This window comes from Schistocerca nitens, chromosome 2 (assembly GCF_023898315.1).
Source record: "Schistocerca nitens isolate TAMUIC-IGC-003100 chromosome 2, iqSchNite1.1, whole genome shotgun sequence".
Classification (NCBI taxonomy): Eukaryota; Metazoa; Arthropoda; class Insecta; order Orthoptera; family Acrididae; genus Schistocerca; species Schistocerca nitens.
The window spans coordinates 145,914,772-145,939,096 of NC_064615.1; the positions used below are offsets into that span (position 1 = coordinate 145,914,772).

A 24,325-nucleotide genomic window follows, 5' to 3' on the forward strand; every position below is an offset into this window, starting at 1 on the left:
AAGAGTTTCTAATGCTACTGTAATTAGTGTTGGTCAATCTGAAGATGCCTTTTACAAGGTGAAACAAGTGTCATCAATAAATAACGCAGCAAAATAATTTCTGCAACGAAGAAGTTTTCGCCACAGCGTTGTTTTGTTGTAGTTTTAATCCAACCTTTTGTACACGTGGTGAACAGCGTTACTGTTATATGCGGTAAGCAGCAACATAATGTTTCATTTATAGGTGAATATAAGTGAAAGAACCTTAGTTTTCAAACTGTCATAAATCTGAATTCCTTGTGGTTCACTCCTAAGGAACTGACAAATATAAAATAGCGCCTTGCATATAATGCACTGGTACAAGTTTCTAATATTTTACCGGTAAAATCTAAAAAGTTTCCTCGTATGATGAGTTTCAAAAAAATGTGTTTTGCATTATTAGCGCAGCTTAATGTTCCGAAATGATGTTGTGAATTTTCTAATTTGCCCTTTAACCTCAGTTATTAGTTAAATAAGGCAACAGAAACTCATAATGGAAAGTGGAGCACAGCTGAATTGCATTTAGCTGGGACACTACATCTGAATGTGATCATGGATCAAATGAGTGTCCTCGCAAGTAAAATATTTCTAAGACAACAATTAAGAGTCATTCTGCAAATCAAAGTATCGCGGTCAAAATAAAGTGTGTTGAGTGCAAATTGGAAGGGTATAATCCTACATTTCAGTTTAACCATACCGAATGTAAGAAAACATGGATTCGACATTGTAGAATGAAACGTATTGTCCAATAGTTCAAATTGAGAGGAAACCGTGGGCAATAATAAAAGCTTCAAACAAAACTTCAGAGATCTAGTCAAGCACCCTGTGAGCTGAGAAGTACCCATGATTTTTTTCTTCTAGAGCCCAGTGAAGCAAAGAAAAGGAAATCTAAAACTAAAGCTCATTAACTAAAAGGAAGGGTTATAGAGACTTAGAGACTCTGCTGGGAAGCCACCACAGAAACTCATTCGCAAAACTGAGTAATGGTGTAGCGAATTGTGCAAGGAAGATCGAATGGAAGAATGGGTTAAATGCATAAGTGGCAAAATGTGGATTCACGCAAATTGCGCAGGGATGGGGAACAGTAGGCAAAACTTCACATTGAACTGTATTCAAATAGTGATGTAACAACTAAAATATGGAACATTTCCTTAAACGTAATCTAATACACATGTTAAGTTCATGGATATAGTCTATAAGCGTGGTACAATTTATTTTCCCAGTGGTAGGAAATAGGAGATCGCTTGCTAATTTGTCATGTTTGTCGATTTTTGGAAAATTTTGGGTAGTGTATTCATTTTTTTCAGAATTTCTACTGTTTAAAACAGGTACAAAAACAATGCATCCTGACGTTAAGGATGGCATTGCTTAAGTACTTTTGTAACTTAATTGTTAGGCTGTTGTTGTTGTTGTGGTCTTCAGTCCAGAGACTGGTTTGATGCAGCTCTCCATGCTACTCTATCTTGTGCAAGCTTCTTCATCTCCCAGTACTTACTGCAACCTACATCCTTCTGAATCTGCTTAGTGTATTCATCTCTTGGCCTCCCTCTGTGATTTTTACCCTCCACGCTGCCCTCCAATGCTAAATTTGTGATCCCTTGATGCCTCAGAACATGTCCTACCAACCGGTCCCTTATTCTTATCAAGTTGTGCCACAAACTCATCTTCTCCCCAGTTCTGTTCAGTACCTCCTCATTAGTTATGTGATCGACCCATCTAATCTTCAGCATTCTTCTGTAGCACCACATTTCGAAAGCTTCAATTCTCTTCTTGTCCAAACTATTTATCGTCCACGTTTCACTTCCATACATGGCTACACTCCACGCAAATACTTTCGGAAAAGACTTCCTGACACGTAAATCTATACTCGATGTTAACAAATTTCTCTTGTTCAGAAATGCTTTCCTTCCCTCTACTTCGAAGATCATCAGTTATTTCGCTCCCCAGATAACAAAACTCATTTACAACTTTAAGCGTCTCATTTTCTAATCTAATTCCCGCAGCATCACCCAACTTAATTCGACTACATTGTATTATCCTCGTTTTGCTACTGTTGATGTTCATCTTATATCCTCCTTGCAAGACAAGGTCCATTCCGTTCAGCTGCTCTTCCAGGTCCTTTGCTGTCTCTGATAGAATTACAATGACATCGGCGAACCTCAAAGTTTTTATTTCTTCTCCATGGGTTTTAATTCCTACTCTGAATTTTTCTTTTGTTTCCTTTACTGCTTGATCAATATACAGATTGAATAACATCGGGGAGAGGCTACAACAATGTCTCAATCCCTTCCCAACCACTGCTTCCCTTTCATACCCCTCGACTCTTATAACTGCCACCTGGTTTCTGTACAAATGTAAATAGCTTTTCGGTCCCTGTATTTGACCCCTGCCACCTTCAGAATCTGAAAGAGAGTATTCCAGTCAACATTGTCAAAAGATTTCTCTAAGTCTACAAAAGCTAGAAACGTAAGTTTGCCTTTCCTTCATCTATTTTGTAAGATATGTCGTAGGGTAAGTATTGCCTTACGTGTTTCAACATTTCTAAGGAGTCTAAACTGCTCTTCTCCGAGGTCGCCTTCTACCATTTTTCCATTCGTCTGTAAAAAATTCGTGTTAGTATTTTGCAGCCGTGGCTTATTAAACTGATAGTTCGGTAATTTTCACATCTGTCAACACCTGCTTTCTTTGAGATTGGAATTATTATATTCTTCCTGAAGTCTGAAGGTATTTCGCCTGTCTCATATATCTTGCTCACCAGATGGTAGAGTTTTGTCAGGGCTGGCTCTCCCAAGGCAGTCAGTAGTTCTAATGGAATGTTATCTACTCCCGGGGCCTTGTTTCGACTCAGGTCTTTCAGTGCTCTGTCAGACTCTTCACGCAGTATCATATCTCCCATTTAATCTTCATCTACATCCTCTTCCATTTCCATTATATTCTCCTCAAGAACATCGCACTTGTATAGATCCTCTATATTCCTCTTCCACCTTTCTGCTTTCCCTTCTTTGCTTAGAATTGGGTTTCCATCTGAGCTCTTGATATTCATGCAAGTTGTTCTCTTTTCTCCAAAGGTCTCTTTAATTTTCCTGTAAGCAATATCTATCTTACCCCTAGTGATATATGCATCTACATCCTTACAATTGTCCTCTAGCCATCCCTGCTTGGCCATTTTGCACTTCCTGTCGATATCATTTTTGAGACGTTTGTATTCCTTTCTGCCTGCTTCACTTTCTGTATCTTTGTAATTTCTAGTTTCATCAGTTAAATTCAGTATCTCTTCTGTTACCCAAGAATTTCAATTTGCCCTCCGATTTTTACTACATGGTCGTCTGCTGCCTTCACTATTTCATCTCTGAAAGCTACCCATTCATCTTCTACTGTATATCTTTCGCCCATTCTTGTCAATCGTTCCCTAATGCTCTCTCTGAAACTCTCTACAACCTCTGGTTCTTTCAGTTTATCCAGGTTCCATCTCCTTAAATACCCACCTTTTTGCAGTTTCTTCAGTTTTAATCTACAGTTGTTGTTGTTGTGGTCTTCAGTCCTGAGACTGGTTTGATGCAGCTCTCCATGCTACTCTATCCTGTGCAAGCTTCTTCATCTCCCAGTACCTACTGCAACCTACATCCTTCTGAATCTGCTTAGTGTATGCATCTCTTGGTCTCCCCCTACGATTTTTACCCTCCACGCTGCCCTCCAATACTAAATTGGTGATCCCTTGATGCCTCAGAACATGTCCTACCAACCGATCCCTTCTTCGGTCAAGTTGTGCCACAAACTCCTCTTCTCCCCAATCCTGTTCAGTACCTCCTCATTAGTTATGTGATCTACCCATCTAATCTTCAGCATTCTTCTGTAGCACCACATTTCGAAAGCTTCTATTCTCTTCTTGTCCAAACTATTTATCGTCCATGTTTCACTTCCATACATGGCTACACTCCATACAAATACTTTCAGAAAAGACTTCCTGACACTTAAATCTATACTCGATGTTAACAAATTTCTCTTCTTCAGAAACGCTTTCCTTGCCATTGCCAGTCTACATTTTATATCCTCTCTACTTCGACCATCATCAGTTATTTTGCTCCCCAAATAGCAAAACTCCTTTACTACTTTAAGTGTCTCATTTCCTAATCTAATACCCTCAACATCACCCGACTTAATTCGATTACATTCCATTATCCTTGCCGTTGGTGGGGAGTTTTGCGTGCCTCATCGATACAGATAGCCGTACCGTAGGTACAACCACAACGGAGGGGTATCTGTTGAGAGGCCAGACAAACGTGTGGTTCCTGAAGAGGGGCAGCAGCCTTTTCAGTAGTTGCAAGGGCAACAGTCTGGATGATTGACTGATCTGGCCTTGTAACAATAACCAAAACGGCCTTGCTGTGCTGGTACTGCGAACGGCTGAAAGCAAGGGGAAACTATGGCCGTAATTTTTCCCGAGGGCATGCAGCTTTACTTTACTGTACTACTTTACTAATCTACAGTTCATAAGCAATAGATCGTGGTCAGAGTCCACATCTGCCCCTGGAAATGTTTTACAATTTAAAACCTGGTTCCTAAATCTCTGTCTTACCATTATATAATCCATCTGAAACCTGTCAGTATGTCCAGGCTTCTTCCATGTATACAACCCTGTTTTATGATTCTTGAACCAAGTGTTAGTTACGATTAAATTATGCTCTGTGCAAAATTCTACCAGGCGGCTTCGTCTTTAATGCCTTACCCCCTTCCGTATTCACTTACTACGTTTCCTTCTCTTCCATTTCCTACTATCGAATGCCAGTCACCCATCACTATTAAATTTTCGTCTTCCTTCACCATCTGAATAATTTCTTTTACCTCATCTCACATTTCATCAATCTCTTCGTCATCTGCGGAGCTAGTCGGCATATACACTTGTGCTACTGTGGTAGGCGTGAGCTTCGTGTCTATCTTGGCTACTATAATGCGTTCACTATGCTGTTCGTAGTAGCTTATCCGCGTTCCTATTTTTTATTCATTATTAAACCTATTCCTGCATTACCCCTTTTTGATTTTGTATTTATAATCCTGTATTCACGTGACCAGAAGTCTTGTTCCTCCTGCCACCGAACTTAACTAATTCCCACTATATCTAACTTTAACCTATCCATTTCCCTTTTTAAATTTTCTAACCTACCTGCCCGATTAAAGGATCCGACATTCTACGCTCCGAGCAGTAGAACGCCAGTTTTCTTTCTCCTGATAACAGCGTCCTCCTGAGTAGTCCCCTTCCGGAGATCCAAATGGGGGACTATTTTCCCTCCGGAATATTTTACCCAGGAGGACGACATCATCATTAAATCATACAGTAAAGCTGCATGCCCTCGGGAAACATTACGGCTGTAGTTTCCCCTTGCTTTCAGCTATTCGCAGTACCAGCACAGCAAGGCCGTTTTGGTTAGTCTTACAAGGCCAGATCAATCATCCAGACTATTGCCCTGCAACCACTGAAAAGGCTGCTGCCCTTCTTCAGGAACTATACGTTTTTCTGGCCTCCCAACCGATACCCCTCCGATGTGGTTGCACCTTAGGTACGGCTATCTGTAACGTTGAGGCACGCAAGCCACCCCACCAACGGCAAGGTCAATGGTTCATGGGATAGAGGATTGTTAGGCTAAAGTAAATGAAATCTCAAAAGTAGAAATTTAGGACAGTTTCTAATACCACGTTAAACCTACTTCTTCATTTGCCGCTAATGAATACAGAATTGGAAAACTACTTAATGATTTTAAATGAAGTTACGGACGAGAATGGTTTTCACCTTAAAACTGGAGAACGTATATATGCCTAAAAAAAGGAAAGCTGTAGCACGTTAAAGTGGTAGATAGAAGATAAAATATTCTAATGTGAAATATAATGGTACCACATGCGATAAAATTGAGCCAACAATTCGGGCAGAAAGTGGAAAACTTGCATTTAAAACAGAAGACAAAGTAAAATATCGTTCGCGAAACGACATAAGGACGACAAATACGACTTGCACCAATTCCAACAAATATGAAGAGCGTTATGTAGGCCAAACGATATGAAAATTACTGATGCCTTAGAAAGACCATACATATGCTAGTATATGCTAGTAACAAGACATAATTACGTCTTTACTTGAAAACTAATTAACGTAACGTCACAAACACGGATAAAAATCTAAAAATTTTGCATTGTTCCACAAGGGACATAGTCTCGACACAAAAGAAGAGCTAGTAATTTGGTACAGCAAAAGGGAACCTACCGTTTAAAACACTGAATTGACGAAACGAGCTCATAACCGACGCCTATTTAACGTATACGATGACCTGCTCTGGAAAGCTGGTCAACAAACTACCCACACCCGAAAATGGTTCAAATGCCTCTGAACACTATGGGACTTAACTTCTGAGGTCATCAGTCCCCTAGAACTTAGAACTACTTAAACCTAACTAACCTAAGGATATCACACACATCCATGCCCGAGGCAGGATTCGAACCTGCGTCCGTAGCGGTCGCGCGGTTCCAGACTGTAGCGCCTAGAACCACCCGGCCACTCCGGGCGGCCCACACCTGCAGCTGCGGACCGCCCGTTCTTCTACTGACGCTTGCTAGAGTAGACTGACTGCGATGTAAACAAACCAAGAGTCGAAGAGGTATCGTTATCTAGTTGACACTGCCCAGCTGATCAGCAATATTTTACGAATTTTTATAACATTTATATGTAAAGTGCAAGACGTATAATGTGCTCAAGTACTAGTTAAATGTTTGCTTTTCATTTATTTATCGAAACGATACGAACCGCCACTACGGATTATTTATGTTTTCCAAGAACGGATTATTTTCTCGTATATAAAGCGTTCAATAGTTTATTAGTTTCACCAACAGTGTGGAGACAATCAAATGGTAAATCACTCCAAAGTTGTCCTCTCGAAGATGTATATTATTGAGCTGTGTGCGGCTCGTGTTCATCCCGTTTATTGTTTTTCATCTTCTCTTACGGTACTGCCGCCTAGTTTTCTTATTCCATTTACTGGCGTCACTAATTTCCTGCCTTACTTGCCCGTGAGTGGCGCAGCAGCGCTTATCGATAAGTCCATTGTCGTACCATCTCTGGAGCGACCGATAGTATTTCCGGGTCGTCGTGTGGCTGGAAGTCAGTAGGAGACGCACCAGCAGTGTAGTCAGGGACAGAGCAGCGGTCGGCAACGAAGGAGCGTCGGGGACGGAGCGCCAGTGAGGTGCGGACAGCCAGTACTTGCCGACCGCTGGCGACAGACATGCACTGTACGACTGAAGGAAACTGGACCGGAAACGACCGTTGGTTGGTCGTTCGGTTGGTCATCCCGTCAGCCGACGTCTGTTTGGTCCTTTGACCGTTTCCGGGTGGTGGCAGTCGGTTGGTTGGGGCAGATTAGCGAGGAAGTCTAAGTGGCGTGTTGTCTGGCCGCAGCCACTGGTGGCGGTTGGAATTCTGAGGCGCTTCTTGCGTGAGTTACGAAGACCGTCGCCCACCGATCCTGGACACTAAAGTTGAGTGCTTATAACACTCCCGTCTGCTACTGCTACACCATAACCTTAAAGCTGGAAACAGGTTGTGAAATAAAACTATTTTGTTAAAGCAATTATGGTATAAAGCAACAGAGCAGTGTTACCCTCTGAGAGGAATTTTGTTATGTTGACTGTGTTGTACCTAACGGAGGTGGCTTATCGGAAATGGAAGTCAGAATTACGTAAATATTTGATCAGTAACAAACAAAATTTTGTTTTCTGCACTGTTTAATGGATAAAGAAAACGGTCGCCAGCCTAACTAGGCAAGAGAATGATTAACATTCTCGTTCAAGAAAATAGTTATTAGTAATTTTAGTGGATAAACACAACCTATACTTTGTCACACGCGAGTGCAGTGAACTCTGACACATACATATGTTTACGGTAAGATTGAAACCAACAGTTAGAGCAGCACCAACTATTTGCATAATTATAACAAACACCGAAACACACTATTACTTTCAGGGCTTACACAAACTGAGTGGTCTTTATAACATTACCATTAACATTCCCTCCAGGATCATAAATTGGACATAGGTTAAGTCTCTCTCAGTTAAATACTTTACTATTTAAAATTCACTGACAGGTTAGTTACCACTGTCTTTCTAATAATTAGATTATGGTTTTCATAAATAGAGATCTTTCCGTTACTTGTTACCTAGCATTAACACAATAGACAAACTGTGGATCCTGTTATATTATTAATATGCACTTCCAATACACAAGAGAGACAAATGCTTAGCAATCATGAACATATAATTTTCACAACTGCAGTTTTCCACTTTTACTACTGTGAGACACAAAATTAACATATATGTAAGATACTGACTCACCTTCTGCGATTTACGACAGGCAGTAATGTAATCATTTACTAAGCAAACCTTTATAAGCCTCGGTGTTGAGAACTTTTAATTTGAAGTTGGCAACAACACATTAATAAGCAGTTTTACTGGGAAAATTATTGTCAGCAAGCATCATTAACTTTAATACACTCTCTTGCCACATTAAATTTAACTATCTTTTTACTATGTTCAAGAGGCATCAATTAGCAAACTGGGTTTTAATGTACTTTCAGTAAGGACACTCGGTAATCACTTTAGTTCAAACGGGGAGGAACCTGAGAGGTGTTATGATGAGGAGAAAAATCAAGGTAGGTACATAAATTCAGATATAAATTACCTTATATTTGAGCACATTAGCACATCCATTAAGCTGATCCTTCACTGTACATCATTATAGTATTACGTTACAGTGATTGCGCAACGTGGTGGCAACTGCATGTTGGTAGGTGGATTCGCAGACAGAGTTGCAGGACTCTGGCCCTTCTTGGTGGCGATGATGAATACCAAATCCAGAATCGTTTCAGCTATTTATCCATCCATCCGAGGCATTGGAAAGTAGCAGAAAAGCCTCTCTCGGAACCAGCACAATATGCATCTTTTACATGGCAGTGCACAGTTTAGTAGCTCGTCCCCGACTCGTAGCTTGTCCATGACTCTTAGCTCGTCCCCGACTGACTATCAGGTCCACCTTTTCTACATAGGCCAGCCACAATTTGCGCGCGCTACACAGTTCCGTTCCCGAGGGGAACCACAACAACTTTTACATACAGAATAACTAAGAATCCTAAGTGAGGATCAGCAGTTTACATAACAGCAACCAAATACATTAAATAAAACAGAACATTTGCACATACTGACATTTCTACCAAAAATTATTCACACAAAATTACAATCATATACTGTAAGTTTTGTTCCCTCCAAATGGGACAAAGCATTTAAACGACAGATATACTACATCGCATAGAATCAGACCATGACTCAAAGTTTTTACAAAGAAAGGGGTATACAGTTTTGTGTTATCTATTCAAACAAACACATTTACAGAAGCACAGCAATGTAACATTAAATGAAACAAAAGCAAAATAAATCAGTACAGCATTAGAGCTATGGTGTTACATGCTCACTTAACCAACTATCAAGCCTCAACTGCCATCACATCTCTTCATTTGATCCTAGTTGCCGCTTTCTGAGAAATTCCCGAGAGCAACAACGTTTGTGTATTAAAGTTGGCTAGTTTGGCAGCCGTTTTCCTGTGTGGTGTTTAATTTAATTCGTTCCTCCATTAACGAAGTGTACCAACTTATCTTCTGCCTTGTGGCGTTGAGGTTCCGGTGGCCTGTCCTGGTCGATGCTGTATTTTTCGGCAGTGTATTTTCGATGTCATGTTGATGTTGTACAGCACGGCGAGTAGTTCGACAGCTGAGATGTTGTAGGTAGCTTTGGGCGTTTATTCTGACTTGACTGGATTGGGCAACAGTATCCAGAACGTTGTGCTAGTGACATCTTGTTGTCGCTTTGCTGGTCGGGTGGAGCAGAACTGATATTGTTGGTTGGTTCTTCGGCTAGCTTTCGGTTTGGTTGCCTTCTGATTAAGAGGTTGTCGGTCTGGCTGCCTGTCTCACCTAAACGTGCGTTAGTGTTACCTTCCCAGGTCGATCCTTGGAACCTTCTGAGCGCCACTCCCTGTGTTTTACAGAGTGATTTCCTTTTTAGTCTTAAGTACTCTGTGTGGCCTCCAGCCGAGTTTTAGCTAATTTAAATTGCAAGGCTTTTCGTCTCGGGCCTTTGGCCGTAAAATAATTGCTCTTATTTGGTATGTGGCCTTCAGCAGAGTTTCAGCCTTTCAAAATTAAAATTGACAGTTCCTTGTGCCTAGGCCTTAAGCCATAAATTTGTTTCAAGTTGGTATGTGGCCTTCTACCGAGTTTTCAGCCTTTTCAAATCAAAAGCTGAAAAAAAAATTGTCTAGGCCTTAAGCTGTAAGAAATATTTTATAGTTTGTCTGTGGCCTTCAGCTTAAATTAAAAATTGGAAATATCTTTGTCTGATCTTTAAGCCGTGAGATTGTTTGGGATTCGTATGTGGCCTTCAGCCGAGTTTCAATCTCTCTTAAATTAAAAATTCAAAATTCCTGTCTTGCCCTTAAGTCATTAGATTGTTATTCTTTAGTATGAGGCCTTCAGCAGAGTTTTACACGAAATATTTTAAGATAAGGCCTTCAGCCTTTTCAAATTGAAAGCTCTTCTTCCCAGGTCTTACGCCGTTAAATTGTTTTCTTGAAATGCGGCCTTCAGCCAAATTCTCAGCCCATTTATATCAAACATTGAAAATCTTTGTCTCGGTCTTAAGCCGTAACTCTATTCTTGATTAATGTGAGGCCTTCAGCCGATTATATTGAAGATAAAAAAAATTTCTACAGAAGTGATACCTCCAGAAGAACTCCTGTGTCTCAGTTCCTTGCTTAGGCGTTGGGCCTTGAATTTTCGAAGTGGCCTTCAGCAGATCTAAATTAAATCAAACGAGGTATTGGAGAGTTGTTGATTCTTGCCCCTGTGACTTTCTGTTTTAAGAAATAAAGTTTATATGTTGAGTGCAACTGACAGCAACTTATTTTGGCCCCTTTCCACAAATATAACCTCATCCGCTGTGGCCTGCTAGCTTAGTGATTTCAATTATATTGTTGATACACTTAATTTTTTTAAGGTGTCCAGGTCGTTAGTGTCCTCAATGTGGTGAACTGGCAGGAGCCAATTCACGGGATTCGGAGGAAGCCGAAAGGCACGCGTTTAAGCTCACGCAGGCTGGCGTGAGGTCTGGAAAATGACCAGGAAATTAGAAAAACGGACGCAGATGGTGAAATACTTAACTTTAATCCATAATTGGTGAACATCGGTCTGACGGTACATGCATCACAATACAAATAGCAAATGATAATGGCGCCTTGCTAGGTCGTAGCAAATGACGTAGCTGAAGGCTATGCTAACTATCGTCTCGGCTAATGAGAGCGTATTTTGTCAGTGAAGCATTGCTAGAAAAGTCGGCTGTACAACTGGGGCGAGTGCTAGGACGTCTCTCTAGACCTGCCGTGTGGCGGCGCTCGGTCTGCAATCACTGACAGTGGCGACACGCGGGTCGGACGTGTACTACCGGACCGCGGCCGATTTAAAGGCTACCACCTAGCAAGTGTGGTGTCTGGCGGTGACACCACACTCAGTTGCTAATGATAAAGGGTATTCACGTTTTTTTTAAGTCATGCCTCAACTCAGCTTATTGTACGATACTTCTCGCATTTACAGTCGGGTATGGTCTTCGGGATTGTAGATAACATTCAGGGAGATGTCCGACTGTATGACCGATTCTGATACAATATACATACTAACTTGAGCAATTTTAGATACTGTAGGAGAAACTTATCCATCTTATCTGTCTTATATGCTCAAAAAATACGAAGCTCTGCAATTTTCTGACTTTAATAATGGGTACCCCAAATCTTTCATCCACACCCATATTTCCTACTTTCGTGTCAGCTGAGAGTTCCGCCACACATTAGAGGTCCGCAAAGTACTCTGTCCAGCCACCCAGTCATGTACTGGTGGCAATGGAACACATCTTGTACTCATTTCTCTGTCACATGTTCTTTTAATTTCATAGAAAATTATTTTGATCTTTCTGTATAATGAATTTATCCTTCCGACGGCAAATATCTATTCCATTCCTCAATATTTTTCTTGTAGGCATCAGAATTTAGCTTCGCTACACTTGTCATTAATTTCGTCCCATAGTGACTTACATTGCTTCATTCTTTCTTTGTACTGTTCATCTTTGTATTTCCTCCATTCAACGATAAATTGAATAATTTTTTCCCGTCATGTAAGTCCTCTTCACAGTTACCATCTTTGATCTTGTACCCCTGTTAACTGCCTTTTTCAGGGATGTCCATTCCTTTTAGGCTAAATTGAGCAGAGGTGATGGTATACATAATTTTCAGACATCTTCAAATTCACTTCGTCACTACTTCAATATCCCACTTGAATAAACATTTACTCTTCCTTTACTACTCCTAAGTGTCAGATTATTCTTATACATTACTAAATATTCATCTGAGTCTGTTTATGCTATTGGATATAGCTTGCAATCCAATATCTATCATAATGATGTAATCTTGCCGGTAACTCCCCGTGTGTCCACGTTCTTTACCATGGATGTCTTCGTCGCGCCATTGCTAAATAGTGTGTTACCCATTACTACTGACATAAGTAGGCACCCTCATTCCTCCAAGACCTTGTCAAAGAGAAAGGAGGTGTGGACAGAAGTTCAGAACACCCTCTCCCCATGGGACGGAAAACTGTTCCCCAAGACTGGAGAATCAGGAGTGAGGGAGTTGAAGATTCACAAAGCCGTGGAGACTGCAATCTCCCCCCTCCTTCCTAATTCCGTCTATTGTCCACATTAGTCTTTTGTGAAGAAGTGAGAGGAGCGAAGATTGCAATTAACTTTCTAGTTTACTTAGCTTTTCACGAAGAGCTGGCTCCAGTTGTTCTTGTCTATGGGTCTGATTCTTGAAGCTGAAAATATCACAGTTTTGATCCTCACGGTTGGATTGAGCTAAATAAATTTGAAGATTATTTTTGCAGTATTTTTATTTTTACGTTAATATATTTTCTCACATTTTAGTATATTATACACTCTTTTAATTTTTCACGTTAACAATGCCGAAATTATATTGTTCGCACAAAATACAAAAATACATCCTATCACATCAGAGGCATGTTTATTGCTCCCTCACTCTGGAAATAATCGTATTCCAGGGGTTTACGACTTCTCTTAACAAATGATTTTCTACTAGTTTCTGTTGCATTATGACTTTCGATTATTGTTTTATGAATGAATCCAAAAATAAACATAGTAGCCAGTACAGAATTGCGTAACTAATAATAGGAATTTTAAGTGTGACAATAGGTCGCAATTTCAAATATTTCTAAAAAAAATAATTTTAACTGTATATTCAAAATTTATAGATTATAACATCGAGATTAAATTTTTATAAAGTATTTCATTTTCATATATTTTAGCTTGAAATATAACATACCGTGTATAAAATTATATGATAGTTTTCAGAGAAGCAACGGAGATAATTCTCACCTGTCAAAATTCGAAAAATAATACTGATATTGTCAATTACTGTTGAGGAAAAGTATTGCTAGCCTCCGTTACAAGACCCTGTATTAAAGACATAATGTGTATCAACAGAAAATGTTGCCTGCAGTCCAAAAATGTCTAATGAAACGGCGGGGAGGGGTGACAGTGAGAAAAATTTTGAAAAAACAATTAAAAGTGTAATATTCTGTGAGTCAAAGCATGGAATGTCAGGAACATGAATGTAGCAGGTTCAAATGGCTCTGAGCACTATGGGACTTAACATCTGAGGTCATCAGTCCCCTAGAACTCAGAACTACTTAAACCTAACTAACCTGAGGACATCACACACACCCATGCCGGAGGCAGGATTCGAACCTGCGATTGTAGTGGTCTCGCGGTTCCAGACTGAAGCGCCTAGAACCACTCGTCCCCTCTGGTCGGCAGTGTAGCAGGGGAACTAGACAATCAGCAAACCCAAATGGAAATACACAGTCTACATACGACATTAGCCAGTGAAGTGAAATGGAAACAAAAATTTCTGGTAATAACAAAACCAGCGGAATATGGTATAAAGGGAGTAGAACTCGTTAAGAATAGGAAAGCGCTGCAAAGAGTGGCTTAGCGCTATCCATCGATTAGCATCGGCAGTAGCCCGAAGCAAAATACAGAAGTGGAGTGAAGATGCCAAACGTGGTAGGTGAAGGGCGAGAGAGAGCGTGTGTGAGGGAATTAATCGGGTAATGCAATAAAGGGAAATGAAAATACGCTAATTATGGGTGAGTGGGCACTATTATAGAAGAAGGAACAAATGGCAGAATTACATAAGAATACAGACACAGTAGCTGGAATAAATTTAACCTTCATATTAAGAGTGTGACTAGGTTTCTTTTCGAAAATGTATTTCATCCAGTCCTCCTTCATTGATGCTTCTACGCTTTACCTAATATCACAAATAACTGCGGCTCCACACTTCTGTTAAATTTGGATGACTAATTCATTTAGCTGTTACTGTATAAAATAGCGTTTCTAATTCCCTATTTTTCTGTTTTCTATGCTTTGAAAACTCTCTAGTATCATTATCCTAAGAAATTAATTTGTGAAGTCGAAATTCATTTGTTGAGCGTGCCAGTTTTCCTTTTCCAAGACTACAGCACACACTTCTCTTAGTCACAGTTTACAGCGTCGTTTACGATGAATGTGTTTTAAATAGACAAAATCCAAAATTCATATTCTTGTGTACATTCTCAAAATTATTTTCCGTCTTTTGCAAGTAAAGCTATTTGGATACTTCACGAGCGATTGATAATTCTTTTTAGCGATTGAAATACAAAGCAGCGAGGCTCAGTAGGTAACCTCATCTTCCATCACCAGCTTCGAGCTGGTGACAGTAAAATTTACAGGTCAAGCGACATGGCGGGACGAGCTGACGGCGGCGCGGTGGTACTCCGGGAGCGGCTTAGACCGGCCACTGGCCGAGCCGTTTCCTAGCAGGCTGACAAACTTGGAGGGCCGCCAGTTGGTTTTCGCGACTCTTCACTATCCCCCATACGTCGTACTGGAAGGGGCTCCAGGAATCCTCGACGGCACAGAGACGCGCATTCTTAGCGAATTCATCAATAAGGTAAGTACGCAAGGGCTACTACTACACGAAGATCAGGTTTTAATAGACCGCAACTGTAATTCAGTCCTTTAGTAATTCACGGCAATTCCTTCGTTTATGCTACGTCTAATGTTCTCAATGATCCTTGCTACTTACTTCAAAATTCATCCTCCTCAAAGATTTTTTGCCATGTAAGGTATATTACAACATGTAGTTGTGAATGTCGAAGAATATCTTCTACAAGTTTGCTTTTCCGTCTGGTAACGGTGTCTTGACGATTTACTTTTTTTTTGCCTTCTCCGTTCAGACTTCTTCATGCCCGAATGAATCTTCAATTTTCTAGTCCCCTTAACAATGCTTAACACATTTGCTCTCCACTCAGTAAGTTAACATCTTGGTGTTCTAAACACTTGCGTAGTTACTATTATAATATGCAGTTACTTGCTTTTGTCATCCCCGGAAAATACAGGCTTAAGGACGAGATCGTTTTATTGACAAGTTATGAGACAGGTAGTTCATCATTTATAAGAGTATAAGGCAACAAAATTTGTACAGATGGAACACGCATGTCAAAGTAAAGGCTGTCCAAACAGTCGCAATCTACACAGAGTGTGCCTCTGTCCTCTGACGACAACGCATGCCTGTATTCTAGTAGAAAGTGATCATGAAGGTGCCGAATGGCATCCTCCAATAGACTGTCCCAAGCATCTTGCTCCTTTTCCTTGCAATTCGGCAATGGTTGTATCAGTTTCTGGAGAACGAGTAAGTTCCCGTTTTATAATGTCCACTCCGAAAAAGCACGTTGCGTCGCCCCAGCGGTGTGTAGACCTTCCTGTCAAGGAAACTGCAGTAGCACAGGGATGAAAGCCTGTCCAATGTGGCCGGCACTGGTTGTTTTACACTGCAGAAACACCAAATGTGATGGCGAGCAGTAAGTGCTGGCCACGCACTTAATGAAACCTGAGATGAAACCTGAGATGAAACCTGTGTGCCGAGGGCGAATACACTTCGGGATAGGCAATTCACATGGCCTTACGCCATACGCGTGTCTGTCCACCACTCGCTTACAGTCAGGAACTACTCTCGACACTGATGACAACAGAGCGCCGTTCCACACTCGTGTCAACTCTTTCACTACATCAGAGTAGCCATACTTGGTGGTTGATATTGAGGATGCCCTTAATCTTATGAAAGGCTACATGAAATTCAAGAAGTAAAAGAGAAGGCATGTGACAATTTGCTACCTAGACAAGTAGAAGATACCAAAAATTGAGACAGATAAGGAAGAATGTGTGAGAAAAGAATAACGCCACTTCAAGCAACTACTGACGTGACGTGGAGATATCTTAAAGAGGTGTCGAAAATACAGCTGATAAAGGCTAGGATTCAATAAGACATAACAACGCAGCCATGGATGGGATATCTGAGTTAGTGAAGGACGAAAGAAACTGTAAAAAAAAAAAAAAAAAAGAGAGGAGTTAATGCCAACAATATAGGTCACTCAGAAATGAAGTTATCCTGAAAAATGGCGAAGCTAAGGAAAAATTGGAGGAATATATGACACAGATACAAAAGTGAAACACGGCGACTTAGGCACTCCGCACCAACAATGGAGTACAGAGTAAGAAGTACAAGAATTAGAGATGACAAACGTAAATGAAAATTGGGATACAGGTAAGAAGATGATTTGGGAAATACTGTATTCATTTCTGAGACTCAAAAGCCTTTTCACGAATTCGGAAAGAATGTATGTCTAGGTGGAGATGCAGTCATTATCTCACAGGGCAGAGCAGGAATTATGCAAGCTTTTAATCAAAGGAGATCTACCTGATGAAATTTCATCATTTTAATAGACTATAATTACTGCAGTTCCAAAGACAACAAGATAGCATGGGTGTGAAAATTAGCGCTCATCCCACAATTGTCTTAAAATAATTCAAGGCAAACGCGAAAGTAGTTTAAATGAGAGAGAACCAATTTTGTTTCTGGAGCATAATATCAGATACGTTACAGGAAACGAGACCTGCGTCGTACTGTCCTCCACGTTGATGATTAAAACGAAAACAATGTGATTGGAACATTCGTCACATGGCTCGCAAAGCTCATACAAACCGTTTACCTCAAATAGGAAGCACATCAGCAAATGCAAACAGAAATTTTCACTTTTTCATAGAATTTTCAGAATTGTCATTGTAAACTAAAAGTACCGAAAGACAGAAAATTACAGTCTCTTACAGCCATTTTCACTACGTACATCTCACTACAATGGAATGTAACATGGTACAAGCTTAAATGAAAGATCATGATTTCTTTAACTGATTCCAGATAACCAAATTTCTGTACACACTCTTTTCCATAATTCTAAAGCTTTGTTAGACATCCATTTTTCTGTAATAAGTAATACATACATTTTATCAAAAGTAAATAATGTACTAACAAGCACATTTCATCAAAAGGAGACACTAGAAAAGTGACCCAGTAATCATGTTTAATGTCTTATCAGGTTGGGGAACTTTTATTTTGAGGAAAGACCTTGCCTCAAAATTTTAGAAGCTCTATCACATAAAAGTTTAAAAAAGAAGTAGAAAAGTAAGGAAAATGAATACCGGAAATATCCATAAAAACTTATATGTTTCCATAAACAAATATTTCCTATGTTCGGCTTTATACTTATTCACGATATTGCACTTGCTCTATGTCTGTGAGATAATTTACTATTCATAAAGTCAATTTATAAAATTTAAAGCTCTTTGCCACACTCTTTGTGTCTTACTGTAATTCCACACAGCGCTTACGTTATCCTGCTTTTTCTAGGGACAGTTTTTCGAAAATGCATGACCCATCGAACGTATCTAAAATTAATTATTCAAGTGAGTAAATACCCTGTTGCAATTATGTAGTTGTTTATTAATTCCAGTTGGGATTCCTGTAGCAGGTGCAATTAATGAGCAATTACATAACTGCAACAGACTCTGTTCACTCATTTGAAACATTATCTACTACTGCTGTGTGCCACAATGGAATGAAATGCAACATATGATACTAATTGTACTCTAATAATGTTTAACTGATTTTAAATGCATTGTGTAAGTTTTATTTTCATTTATTTATTTATTTGTTTACTTTTTGACAAATTATTGAGTGCCGCAGAAACCATTCTAACTTTTGCTTTAAATGGAATTTCCTTATTTCAGTTGCAGTTCTTCTGTACATGATATTTTCCTATTCTGTTTCATGATATTAATTGAAAATTGTTTCTGGAATTTTTTCACTCTCTATCATCCGTCGCTTTTGTCAGTATTCATGTATTTTCCTCTACATTATGGCCCAAAATAAAGTCCCCATTTACAAAATTTACGTAGGTTATTTGAAAACAACAGTAAGAAAAAGCTACATTTTAGTGGTTTACATTTTTTTTTGTTTAAAGTGAAGTTGAGTTGTGTAGAACATATTACAGTTAAATTAATATTTTCTGTGTCCAACTCACGCCTATTTAAAGGCTTGAACTCGATCTGTCTTCACTCAACAAGTTCCTCACAGTTACCACATTAAGTTTCACATCACAAGACATGAGAAATTTTCTCAATTCACTCTATTCTACTGATTACTTTTTTAGACGTAGATACCCTGAAATTCCTAATAAGATTTATGTTCGAAAAATTAGGACCACCGCAACTGCTCTGTACCGATATCTGCGCAACTTTTCTGGACAACAATGGCCTCCCGACTGCTAACATTGTCATGTTGGAAAATGAGTGGCCCAAGGCTTTTTCCACTTAAATGATCCCTTGCAGTATTTAATACCTCATTTTTAAGGATAGGGGAGACCGAGTGTAGTTGATACAGGGTCAAGTTGATACAGGTCCTATAATTTTTAATCGTGAAGACGCTTGTAAGTGGGAACGAGAGTGGAGGGGGAACAGATCGATGTCAGTAACCACATGCATGCTGGAGGAGAACGTTGCTTGCCGCTGCGTTTTGTGAATAAAAACAGTTTTTTTTCAACTGAAATAAAAGTTTTACTACACACTTTCACTTTTTATGTTAACGTTATTCGTGAGCTAATTGAACAATCAAACACATCATATGGTTTCATGGTTTGAAGGTAAGAATATTAACTTAAAACAATAATTTTATCTGCTACCTGTTTCTCGTAGACTTCAGTTTAGTGTAATGGTCTCGTTTCGGTCAAGCTGATACGCTTTTTTGTTTTGGTTTAGTTCATATGGTGTATCAACTTAACCCACAAATATTTTCTTATGTTTTTTTCCTAAAATGCCGAGGAATTATAAAATGAAAACTGAAAGGGGGGAAATACCCATTGATATATTTGAGAGGGCATATAAATAAATTAAGAATGGCTGGATGTCTATCAGGGCAGCAGCAAAAACATTTGGTATAGGCAAAATGACGTTTTATAGGTATAAAGCTACAAAGGAAAATCATCTTGAAACACCAGAAGCAGCTAGGAATGTAAAAATGGGATATGCTGAACATCGACAATTATTAAATGATGACTTGGGACACGAGCATAGTAACTACATTTTAACAAGTGGTAAAATTTACTATGGATTAACTCCTAAAAATGTTCGGGAACTGGCCTATGAATTAGCACTAGTGAATCAAATAAAAGTGCCAGATAATTTGATAAACGCCAAAACGGCAACTTCAGAATGGTTTTATAAATATTTAGAAATCGCATCTCAATCTTTCGTTAAGAGAGCCACAAGCGTCTAGCCTTAGTCAGGCAACTAGTTTTAGTCAGCACAACGTTGGGAGTTTTTTCTTTTTTTTTTTTGGAAAATTTGAGACATGTTTAAGAAAAACATAAGTTTTAAAGAAAATATGTGTGCAATGCAGACGAAACCGGGGTGCAGGCTCTTCAGCGGCCAAGCAAAATTATTGTTGAGAAAGGAGTTCGGTATGTTGCAAAAGCCACTTCCGCTGAGCGAGAGAAAACAGTTACAACAGCAGCTTGTGTCAGTGCTATTGACAACGCTGTCCCCCCACTGTTCATTTACCTTAGAGTGTTCTTTAAAGACTATTTCATAAAGAGAGGACTGCCAGGATGTATTGGTACTGCACACCCATCTGGCTGGATAACAGTGTCATGAGACAATTTCACAGCCACGTAAAGTCAACACCCGACCACCCCTGCCTTTTGTTGCTTGACAATCACGATTCACCATTGTCAGTGCAGGTGTTAAACTTCTGTAAAGACAATGGAGTTGTTTTGCTGTCTTTCCCTCTCACCGCCTACAGCCCCTCGACATATTTGTTTGTGGACCATTCAAGAAATACCACTTTACAGCTGTAGACAACTGGCTAATTAGCAACCCTGGAAAAACTTTAACAATTTATGACATTCCTAATCTCGTAAAAATTGCCTTTGGAAATGCCATGACACCAAATAACATTGCGGCAGGATTCAAAGCTTCAGGGATCATGGCATATAGCCCAGATATTTTTAAGGAGGTAGATTTTTTTGTCAGGCTTTGTAACTGATAGTCATCTTTCTACAACACCAGAGGACCAACAACCTTCTACGTTAGCAGGAGACCAACAACCTTCTGGAGAAGTCCATCATCCTTCTAAATCCACAGAAGTCAATCAGCCTTCTACGTCAGGAGGCGTTTAACATCCTTTAACATCGGTATTAGCAGACATCACTGAAAAGGAGTCATCACTTGTCACTATTGGCCATGGAACTATCTGTCCCATTGTTATGCCAGAACCGATTCGCCCTTTACCAAAAGCAGGAGAGCGTAAAACAAGCGGTAAAGGCAAGCAATCCTTGAAGTCCTGCATTATTACAGGTACTCCCATAAAAAATGAAATAGAGCAAGATACAAAAGAGAGGGAGGGATAGAAGCCTATTAAGACAGAGAAAGGCAAATTAAAACTAATGAAGTTATTTGGTTGCGGAGGAAGAAACAGCACGACAAGCTAAGGGTAAAAAGCGTGGAGGCTAAAAAAAGAAACATGAATCAGAGTCTGACGAAGATTATTTTTGTTTGGTGTACCTTAAAGCTTACTCTTCATCCAAACTGGGTCAAGATTGGATCTATTGTGTTTCCTGCACGAAGTTGGCACACGTAGGGCTTGTGGAGAGGACAGCATTTTTACACTTGTGTTAAATGCCAGTCAGATCCATGTTTGTCTTCAGAATCGGAATGACTTGCCACAACTAAGGGCCTGTGAGACTATGTAAAAATGTTTTGTAATCTTATGTTTAAACGTTGTTTTAAAAAAAATTAATTTTTGTAAAACTAAGAAACTTATTAGAACAATGTAAAATCCATTATATTCATTTTTAAATTAGTCTTTAGAATATTAGTTTTTGTTTTTAATATATTTGTACATTTTAAATCAATAAAACCGTTTCAAAATATATGTTTTGGTTACCATTATCCTGAATTCTGACACCGTACCAGCTGCTCAAAGGCGTCGCAACTTTATCCATAACTGCATCAATTTGCCCAGACTGGGTTAATCTGATACCTCTGGTAAAGTTTACAAAATATTTTCTAGACACTACAGATTTATTTTTATAAAGCTTTGAAAGGAACCATCTGATAGCCAAATAGTTATAGTACCTTACTACGTTGCATTTGTTTCAGTACATTTACAGAGAAAAAAATACAAAAACCAGAAAGCAAAAATCATATAATCTAGATCCGGTCTCCGCTATCACAGTTTTTTTTAACCCTGTAGTGCAGTGACCACAAACCTTAATTTTTCACATGCCTTTAGAACACATTCGCCCCACATAGAGCGAACTTCCCACTTTCCACAACACATACTTTCTTCAGTTCCTCTCTTAGTTGCATCTACAACTTCAAACAACTATTATTGCCACACACGTTAAATTTCTTATCATCAGAAGAAAGGTCCCTTTCTTCCAGTCCCTGTATGTCAGGAGTTGATACATATCAAGAAAGCTTTTTCATTTCTTAATCGTGTTTCTTTGTAGGTGAGCCTTCTTTGAAGGGTTTCTCTTCGTAACGATGAGATCAGAAATGCTTCCTAGCGCTGTTTGATGAGAAGTTGAGATACCAAAACTCTGCCTAGTCTTAAAGCCAGTCTGCCTTAACTCAGTTTTCTGTCTTGCGTTGCTATCATTTTCATTGCCCTGGACAATCTGGTACTGTACGTTTTCTTCCGACCACATTTGAACCTCAAACTGAACTTTCTAGTTTCATCATGTTTCATCGATACATTTCGCGCAGTTCAGTGATCAACTGTTAATTTCCTTGCAAATTTCATACTCGAGAGTCCATCAGCTGTGAGTCCCAAAATCATCCCTTCCTTCCTTGGAGAAATGTCTTTTCTGTTTCCCATGACCTTTAATACCAAACAATTGTTATTTTTTGCTATTATAGCACAACAGACTAATATAAAAATTTCATGGATACATACTGAGTTATTTTCTTGCACGATTCTTCATATAATGCACAAAATTCTCCACAGCAAACAACAGCTGACACGAAAGTGGAGGGAAGACAAGCTAGAGATATCTCATGGAGTGTAATCAAAATTGAGACTATGTAAGTGCCATCTAGTATCAATTATTGTAACCAACTGATTTCTATTTCATTTGATTTTTCGTCATATAAAATAATTCCCTTTCTATTGGTATGTACCGTACAGTACTTGTTCAGTAATTACTCAGACATTAATTGGAATGAATAGAGACCAACTGAAAACTTCACACTAATATTGTTGTTTCTTACAACTATGTTTGTTGAACTATTTTCGTCATTGCTTAACCCCTTATCACCATATTTTAACGTCGCTTTATTTAATTTTCAGTAGCAGTTTCAGTTATCTCAGTACATTATTTCATAACATTTTTTGCAAAACATTACCGAACGTTCTCTTTCTTTGATAATAATATTGTTGTATGGCACACTGGGGCGGTGAAAGCGTTTCGACTGGATGCCACTTCGGCGACTTGCATGTCATTCAGCCAACGGCACCCGATTTTCTTCAGACGGTCAGTCATCCAAATATTAACAGAGCCCAACGTTGTTTAATTTCGGCGGACGGGGCGAAAATCGCGTTTGCAACGTGACAAGGCCGTTTACCAGTTTCTTTGTTCAAGGTATTTTTCTTTTATACGATTGGAATATTCTACATTCAGTAAATACATTTAACATTTCATACTTTATGCGGTATTTGTCAGAAAACGTAACAATGAAATTTTTGTACTTCTTCAGAGTTCACACGCAGTTACAGGATTTCATTAGACACTTTGGGTACAATGAAATTAGCAACCGGAACCGTGTCTCAACGTTAGTCACGGTGGTTAAAATAAGAACACCCTAAAATTGTTTATGACATTTAATGGCATAGCCATAATTAAAAGCCTATTCCAAACGAGTCCCAATATAACAAAACATCACTTACTAAAAAAAAACTATCTAGTTAGGTTTGGTACTTGGCTTGCCATTACCAGTCCAGCTTCTTTCTGGGAACCCCGTACTAAGCCCCCACAACAAAAGGCCGGCTGGCTTGCTAACACACTGTCTGCAGCGGGGTCACGAATACTGAAATACCCTTTTCTCCCTTTTATTATTTTCTGACTATGTTGCAATATCATTTCAGTGTTCACAGCAGATAGGCTACTGAATACCTGACATTTATTCCGACGTCTGATGCTGTTTCCAACGCTAGATCGTCATTTTTCTGTAAGGTGAAGTATATTTACGCTCACTGTGTTTTAGCTGGTGGTGAGTTTATTACGCAGAAATAGATGATTGGTCCTGAATTCTCCGAAACACCATATACGACTCACGCTTTCTTTGAGGACTATGCTCGTTTTGCAGACGAACGTAAATTATATAGAAAAAAAAGGAGATCATATCCAGTGAAGCACTGTAGTCGTTCGCGTAACATTTGCGTTTTTACTGATCTTTTCATTTCCTTATGGGGCTGCTTTTCAAGTCTGACCATATAGCGCTCCTAAGCCTATATAAGTTTTTAACTGAACATAGTTTTTACAATATAGAAAAGTGGTGAAAATGAGGGGTTAAAATATACAAAGTAAGTGGATGAAAACTGACATTTGGTGGTCTTGCAATGCAGGTGAGCGGGAAACATCTCCTGCTAAAGGCAAACCGATGAAGCAGTAGATATGTAGGAAGTTGTTGTGAATTTCAAAGGAGAATTGAAAGGTGTGGAATG

The 24,325-nt window shown here is 39.3% G+C and overlaps 1 protein-coding gene across 1 annotated transcript in view; it reads left to right on the top strand.

The window, feature by feature from the left end:
• The window catches only part of LOC126234880 (glutamate receptor ionotropic, kainate glr-3-like), an 82,287-nt gene that overhangs the window by 3,280 nt on the left and 54,682 nt on the right, over positions 1-24,325 (top strand). Inside the window, exon 2 of the mRNA XM_049943620.1 lies at positions 14,911-15,160. Within this exon, the coding sequence (XP_049799577.1) occupies positions 14,911-15,160 (250 nt within the window). The remainder of the gene's footprint in view (positions 1-14,910; positions 15,161-24,325) is intronic.